At 38.7% G+C, this 8,445-nt stretch overlaps 1 protein-coding gene across 17 annotated transcripts in view; it reads left to right on the top strand.

The window, feature by feature from the left end:
- EMSY (EMSY transcriptional repressor, BRCA2 interacting) overlaps positions 1 to 7,857 on the top strand; it is a 42,013-nt gene extending 34,156 nt beyond the window's left edge. For 14 of the 17 annotated variants that reach the window (XM_059873274.1, XM_059873323.1, XM_059873293.1 and 11 more), the window contains 4 exons: positions 690 to 841; positions 2,254 to 2,817; positions 3,800 to 4,168; positions 5,745 to 7,857. In XM_059873274.1, the coding sequence (XP_059729257.1) occupies positions 690 to 841; positions 2,254 to 2,817; positions 3,800 to 4,168; positions 5,745 to 5,939 (1,280 nt within the window). In that variant the 3' untranslated portion in view covers positions 5,940 to 7,857. Of the gene's footprint in view, positions 1 to 689; positions 842 to 2,253; positions 2,832 to 3,669; positions 4,169 to 5,744 lie in introns of all 17 variants that reach the window. The other 3 variants (XM_059873397.1, XM_059873416.1, XM_059873425.1) reach the window with 2 other exon arrangements.
- The last annotated feature ends 588 nt before the right edge of the window (positions 7,858 to 8,445 follow it).

Raw genomic sequence — 8,445 nt, forward strand, 5'->3', positions numbered from 1 at the left:
TTTTTCCCCTTAGCAGCACGTGATTTTTCTATCAATCCACTGTTTAACTATAGGCCTATCACTTTAGCTCTGTAACTCAAGCTTGATCTCTTCTCAAAAGTGACCTAGACCCGTAACAAGGTCTACATTTTTTGATTATCATTTCTGATCAGCCTCATTTGCTTTAATAATACCCCAAAATTTTCTAATCTGTCTTATTTTGCTAATCTTCCAAATTTAGTTATGCTCTGGGGAGTATTGTATGCAGTTTATCATTGGTAGAAACCTGGTGAGCAAGGCTTGCTGTTCTTATTTGCAGTCAGTTGTGGCCATGATTTTAACAGTGCAAAAACCACATAATAACTTGTGTTCTACAGGAATATCCTAGTGCTGTGTAAAGAACCCAGCTACCCAGCTGAACATCAAGTTCTGCTTGCAAAATTGGTGTATTGGGAAAGGGTGGCCAGAGAAAGTTTGGACCAAGCGTGGTAACTTAGGAAACAGACAAAAGCAAAACCTCAGAGTTGCTACCTTAAGAGGTTTCTCAGAGTAGATCATTAAGGTTGACACTAGCACACAGTGAAAGACATTTTCCATGCTTAGATCTTTTTCACTCATGTATGCTTTCAGTTGAAGCTTAACTGCAAAGCAAACAGTTGAAGTTCCTGCAGTTAGTTCTGGAGAAGTGCCACTGACCTCTTTACTTTCAGTCAGTCATCGGTCCCAGCCCCACCAGTCATCTCAGCCCCAGAGGACTCTGGTGCAACACGTGGCTCAGTCACAGACAGCAACGCAGACTTCTGTTGTGGTGAAATCTATTCCTGCATCCTCCACTGGAGCCATTACCCATATCATGCAGCAGGTTGGATCCTTTCTTTCCCAGAAGTCTATAAACAGCAGTAGGTCATATAAATTACATAGGACCAGGGCTTATTCTGAATGTATGTATCATGGTGCTGCCACCAAAAATGTTCAGCATACAAGCAAATAAATTATTTTAATATCGCTTCAGTAGCCAAAGGAGAGGAGGTTTAGATAAGTAGTAAAAATAAATTCTTTTCTGTAGGGGTAGTGAGGCACTGGCATGGGCTACTTAGGGAAGTTGTGGATACCACATCCCTGGAAGTGTTGAGGGCCGGGTTGGACAGGACTTGGAGCAGCCTGGTCTAGTGGAAGGTGTCCCTGCCCATGGCAGGGGCTTGGACTAGGTGATCATTAAGATCTTTTCCAAGCCAAACCATTCTGTGATTGTGTTTTGATGGTGAGGATTGTTGCAGTATTGCGGTGGCCTGACCTCATTAGGTTATATTGGTGATAGTGTAGGGGGAAGAGGGCTGAAATGGAATCTGGTCAGTACACAGCACACAGTATCTTTTCCATTTGATGTCTTTAGTTTGTGAATAGGAAAACTTCTCTGAATCAAAAACTCAGACCATATTTAGATCAGGACTGTGGGGATTCCAGACTATTCAAACAAGAAGTGCAGCTTGTGGTGAAGTCTTACTGAAACCACTTGAATGACTTTGATCAGGACCTGCTCAACTCTGCAGTGGTTTAACTTGTGGGAACTTCAGCTACCTTCCAGAACAGTACTGCATTAGAGTTATAAATTCATGTCAGGCAGTATATTTTTACAGGTGTATTAGGCTGTTTGATTTTGCTAACACCATTTATTAAGTGGATTTATACATTTTGGTTTACAAAGCATAGATTGCTTGTTCCCTCAAAAAGACAAATGTTTGTGTAATGCCCAAGAGAAATTGCAATGCAATTTCGAGAAAGGAAGAGAGGATCTCTGCTAAAATAGGACAGTCTGTAGTTAAATGGGGCCCTGCAGAAGAAACCCTAGAGAAGATAATTAGGCTTTCAAGAGGCAGAATAAAAAATTATTGTGCAGAGAGACTCTGGCTTGACTCTGAGCTACTGGCTCAGCCACCTGCTACTCCCTGCTGCTTCATATCCAACTGCCAGGCAACCTTAGGGGGCTTTGAGCTTCAGTCTGACACAAGCAAGATCCACATAATCCCTCAGAGGGTTAGTTGTGAAGCTCATGTTCTCACATAGAGATGTACCACAGTTTAACATGATAATAATAGATCTTGATTGCTTATATATTGTGAAGTATCCATGTAAGAGTATCTTTTTATACATGCATTGGGAGTCTGTAATGGTAAAAACAGTTAAAGTAGTCCATTTGAAACATTAAACATTATTTCTAGATTGTGTATTCTTATATTTCTCTTTACTAACTTGCTCTAAATTCTTCTTCTTAAGGCCTTAAGCAGTCACACTGCATTTACCAAACACAGTGAACAACTTGGAACTGAGGAGGGAGAAGTGGAAGAGATGGACACCTTAGATCCTCAGACTGGCCTGTTTTACAGATCTGCCCTGACACAATCGCAGGCACAAAAGCAGCAAAAACTGAGTCAGCCGCAGCTGGAACAGACTCAACTGCAAGTGAAAACTCTGCAGTGTTTCCAGACTAAGCAGAAGCAGACAATCCACCTGCAGGCTGATCAAATCCAGCACAAACTCCCACAAATGCCCCAACTTTCCATAAGGCATCAAAAGCTAACCCCCCTGCAGCAAGAGCAAGCACAGACCAAACCAGACGCACAGCACCCCCCACATCATATGATGTCCAAAGAAAGGCAACTCCCTACCTTAGTGGCACAGCCACAGCAAACTGTAGTACAGGTGCTTGCAGTAAAAACCACGCAGCAGCTGCCCAAACTGCAACAGGCACCAACGGCACAAAAAATCTACGTGCAACCCCAGCCCCCCCAGAGTCAAATGCAGCTACCTGCCTCTTCAGAGAAACAGCCAGCAAGCCAGGTAACGGAATATTGATAGCATGCAAAATACACGTCGCTGTTCAAGGAAAAAAAAAATAAAACACTGACCCTGTTGCTGTAGCAGTGTTTTGTCCTGGCAAGAGAGAATCCCTCATTCCGCTGGTAGTAATTACCCCAGCAGAAGGTTGACACTAGGAGAGAGAAGCACATGTCATAGGGGAAAAATCCATAGAGCTCACAAACATATTTTGTTGGACAGTTTTTATTAATTTCAGCCACCACTGGTGCATGGAATTTGTCCCTAGTTATTTTCTTTTAATTTTTAGATAATGACACATTCGTAATTTCCGTTCCCGTAGCACTTTTTATTTCTGTAGAAATAAAGATGAATACACTGCAGTCTCCTAAGGCTCTCCATTGTTCCTCTTCCTTTATAGTTCATATCTTCCTGAAGTTATATGGCTTTCACGTACAGGAGTATTTTAATTTTCCTTGGGAGGGAAAAAGGCAGAGATTGAGGAACATGGGAAAAAATGTGTTTTAACTAACTCTAGAAAAGTACAATTTTTTTGGCCCTCTCAGGAATAGATGTGAAAACTAGCAAACATACCAGGGGGCTGTAAATCCCAAAGGAAAATTACGCTGCTGTGGTATTATACTGCTACAATCCTTATCTAGCAGCCTAAAAAGCTGCTTTTCCCCAGGCTTCAATTAACTGTTGCCCTATCATTGCTAATTCCTTTGTTAAAACACTGAGTTTCAATTGTCTTCCTAATAGCAAGTATGTTGTTTGTGCCATTCTGTCCTTGGAAATATTGATGAGGATTTCAATAAAAAATATATTAACTGTAATATGCACAACAAAAATTTAATTTTCAGGTGCAAATCTAACTGTAATGCAAGGATCCACTGTTACAGAGATAACTTTTGAGGGGCATGAGCCTCCTTTTGTTTCAAAGGTAGCAGGTGGCAGTTCTGTGCCCAAACTGGCATTGCTGGTTACCAGCCTATTTCCCATGCAGGCATCCACGGAGACATCAGTAGCAGATATATTGAGAGTGTCTATGGTGGAAGCTCAGATTGATGCAAACATAGAACATACGGTAGTGGATCCCCCAAACAAGGCCACGTCCACTAGTAAAGCTGCTAGTGAAGCAGAGTCGGCACCTTGTACCCAGGGCCCGAGGGTGGCTGCAGTAGGGATGACGGCACCTTCCATCCCCCAGCAACAGACACATACAGAATCCAGCTCAAGTCCTCCTGCTGTTGGTCCTACTTTAACAGAGAGGAAACTCGATGCACAAGGAATACCTACAACAAACCAGTTTATACACATTCAGAATATATCACAAAAGAAAGCTGAAGAGAGCTCTTCAGAAATTGTTGTCCAGGTAAGAGAAGACTGAGCAAATAAGGCAGAGATTGAGCACAGCAAACACGTGTCTGATGCAATGATAGTCACTGAATGATGTTTGAGTACTTGTGGGTTTATTCCCCATGTTTTGGTTCTGTTTCTACTCTTAGCTTGTAATCAGTTGCTACATTGAAGTGTAATTCTTCTTAATTTGGCTCGGTTTCTCTAGCACTGTGTATCATTTACTATGTCCTCAGTGTCTTCCTTCTTTTGTCAAGAAAACAACCAAATTTATCCCATTTTACAAAATACTTTCATTTGCAATGCTTAAAACTGCTTCAGCACGTAGTATGGAGTTATGTTCTAGAATCTTTTACCTATTAAAGTTGCTTCTGAGTGTAAAATTAATGACATTGTAGGGTTTGCTTACTGGAAAGATTCAGCAAATAAGGTCTGAAAACAAAAGAAAGCTTTTTAACTTCACTTAGGGTAAGACCACTTCTGAGATAAAATTATTATTGTTCTTTAGTCTAAATGCTTTGAATAATTTCCTAACTTCTATGTTTGATATTTTCATTGATTCTGCTGCCTTAAATATGATGATTTATGTTGTAATAAGTTGTCACAATGTCAACTGAGGAGATATATAAGTGTTCCAAGTGGTATAATGTGAATCTTTGTAGCCAAGTTGGTATGGCATATGTTCACCCAAATGGTAGTGTGGATTGCAATTGTTTTAATATGTATCATGCTTGTGTTACAGTGAAAATACTTCTGATGTGGGAAGCAATTTGTGTACAGAAATTTTTCATGATACTTAGTGAACTCTTTACTGGAGCTAACTTCTCTTTTGTAGAAATTTCCAGTTCTGTATTCATTTTTAGTCCTCCTTATAAAGACAAAGATAGATTTCTGTTTTACTTAAACCTGTATCATTTGAGAATTTATGCTATTTATCATTATGGCATGCTATGAACTGTTTCAAAAGTCAAATAATGCCCAGAATTTCGGTTGTGTAAAGTCAGAGATTTAGCTTTTTAACCTATGAAAGTACAAGTAAAAATAAATAACCTAATAACCATAATAACAATAATCTTAGAAATAAATAGCAATTGTGTTTCCTCAGGCTCTGAGCTGTAGCTCTGAGCAGGACCAGAGCTTGAACTCTGTTGTATGCAAAAACATAACACTCCTGCAGTGCTTGGACAATGCACTGCCTGGTGGGATTCCTGGTATTGTCCTGTGCAGGGCCAGGAATTTGACTCGATGGTCCTTGTGAGTCATTTTAACTCAGGTTATTCTTTTATCACCATGTCTTGTCTGAAAAAGATCAGACTGAAGAAAATACTATCTCTGCTTTGGGTTTGCAGAATGGTGTATGATGGGCATTGGTTATGCTGTCACAGACTTTTAGGGAAGATCATAGGCCTGGAGAGCAAGATTATTCAAATTTTACCTTTCAAAACCCAATCCAGTGAAAGGCTGCTTTTAAGCCTTGGTTAGGGAAAATTGCCCTTGGAAACCAAATAATCCTTTTTCCACAAATCTGTTCTTGCACAGATGCCTTTACCTTCAATATTGTTCATTAAACTTAAATATTTTCTTTCTTTCAGACTATCCCTCACTATCCCATCCCTTGTCACTCCAGCTCCAATGTGGTGGTGGAACCCAGTGGGCTCCTGGAGCTCAACAACTTCACCAGTCAGCGCCTCGATGATGAGGAGACAGCAATGGAGCAAGATGTGGACAGTAGCACTGAGGACGGCACTGAGCCCAGCCCCTCTCAAAGTTCTGTTGAACAATCCTAAGGAATAGAGACTTTGGAGTGTACTTTAAAATATCTTGGGATTTTGAGCATCCAAGATGCCCTTCTATTGTGATGTCTTAGAGCACTTTGCCTATTAGAATTGTTCATTGGACTCTTGAAGCATCAGTAGGTTTTAACAAGACAGTATTGCAAAAGCTGAATCTTAAAAAATTGTTTTGGGAAAAAAAAAAGAGAAAATGTAGGTACCAAGATTTAGTAAACCTGTGACAGTAGAATGTACTCCTGTTCAAAATCAAAATCTGTAATGAATTCTACAGCTTGTGCTATTGAAGCCCTTGCCCAGATACTGAAACAGCTTTAAGTGAAAAGGGATCATTATTTTGCTGTGTCTTTTTTGCTGTTGAGCAAAACACCACTAAAAAAAAGAAAACATTTAATAAATATTTTTATTTTCAAATAGCATGTGAGAGAAAAAATGTCTCTGACAGTGCTGGAAAAGCCCCAGGAATTTTGGAATTGGTTGGCTTTCTTGCACTTATGCTCACTTAAAAATTTTTTTCAGAAGCTTAAAATATTTTTTTAAAATTCTTGTTGGTGAATGTTTGGAAATAAGCAAAACCTCTAACTGGTAGCAAAGTGGATTTGCTAGTGGAGTTTTGTTTTCATGCTTTACAAGAAGTAGAGTAATAGTAGATGAGGCATTTCTTTCTGCCATGAGCATACAAATTGCTCATCTACTCAAGTTAACCTTTGATTATTTATTTAAATAATAAATTTAAAGTGAGACGAGTTGTTGAAAAAAGTTCCTGTGAAACAGGCATTTGTATTAATTCTAGTACAAACCAGGGAGAAGGAGGTGCATTTTGCTATTAAACAGTTTTTCTAAATTGGGGATATATAGTTCAACATCTTTCCAGGTTGAACTTGAGAATTTAGAAGTGAGCTAAGACTTCTAAAAATCTATATTTTACTCTTACATGCTGTTTTTAAAATGGACCATTTGGGGAGTTTAAAAGCTTAAATGGGTATACAATGGTGGGTTTCCAAAATTAGCCTTATGCCTTGGCTTGTTGAAGCAATACATTGGGGTTTTGTGGTAGTTACAAGTCACAGAGAGCGGTTTGGGTTCAGATGGGACAAGAGAACCAGTTTTAATACATTCTGATATTGAGACAATACTTTTTTTTCCAAAATGTATATAAAACCATGTTTTTAACTGTTTTGTATAGATTTCATTATAAATAACTAAGCATTTTATGACTTTGACATCATTTAATTGTATATAAATGTATAAGCCTAACTGCCCACGTTTTGGTGCTGAAGTACTGTAAGTAGATTTCATCCAAAGTCTAATACAGCTTTTTGCGTCAGTCTTTTCTTTTGAAACTGTCGTTTTACTGTTGATATTGTTGTTAAGGTTTAATTCCAATTGGAGTAACTCAAACTGAAAAATACATACCCTAAAAACTATTATCTAACCTGTTCTGAATCCACCTATGTTAGAACTTGCAGTAACCCCTAGAGGGGGCTCTTGGTTTTCTCTAACGTCAGCTGTCTTAAAAACTAAGTCACTAGGATCTTCATATACTTCTTTTTTTCCTTCTGTCTTCTTTTTCCATCAATGTTAGTTCTAAAATAATGGGGAATATAATTGTGGAGAAATGTCCTGATAAATTTGACATGCGAATACTGGAATAGTGGGTTATGAAACTAATGATTTTTGTGTTATCTTTGTATTGAAATAAGTATTGGTTTGGATTCTGATGTCCATAGTGCTCAGGATTGAAGAGAATAATATGTTATAAATGAAACATTCTACATTTCTTTCTTTAGTTAAATAATAACCCTGCCAGTATGTCATTGTAGGTAGTTAAGGTTTTGATAACTATTCAGGAGATTTTACTCTTGTTTTAATGAAACCACAGCAATCAATAAAAGTGAAGAAGTTATGCTCTAAATTATGAAAGTTATCCATTGCTACAGGATGACAAAAAGAAGCTTAATACTGATGTTATTAGCAGTGGACAGTCTGTTGTGCTTTGCATAAGTCAGCATAAGGAGTGGTCTGTATTTCCATACCCAGTTGTGAAGGGTCCAAAGCAGGTGATACGCACAGTTCTTCTGGCTTGTATCAAATTTTCATTGTTACCTGGGCTCTTGCAGTGCTTTGAGTGTCCCTGGTATATGTAGGACTGGAAGGCCATGAGAATATGAGAGAGCAAGACTTTTCTTAAGCACTTATGACTAAGAATATTGCCCTGAGTTTCAGTTTTAGGTGAAGGTAGATGCTCTCCCCAGCCAAAAATAGATACCAAGAAATAGTGTAAGGTGAATTCAACACCTAATGGATTCACTATATTGTTGAGTTCTGGTCCAATTTATTCTGATGTTTTATGTAAGACTTTTGTTTGCCTCTTTAGTGATGACTGGAGCAAAGGTATGGACAACTACAGTGGACTGTTTGACAGTTCTTTGAAGACAGCAAATTGTTTAACATCTGAAAGCTTTTCATGTTTCTATGAGAGGGGATTGATTTAAGGTTGGCA

Source organism: Haemorhous mexicanus, chromosome 2 (assembly GCF_027477595.1).
Source record: "Haemorhous mexicanus isolate bHaeMex1 chromosome 2, bHaeMex1.pri, whole genome shotgun sequence".
Lineage (NCBI taxonomy): Eukaryota > Metazoa > Chordata > Aves > Passeriformes > Fringillidae > Haemorhous > Haemorhous mexicanus.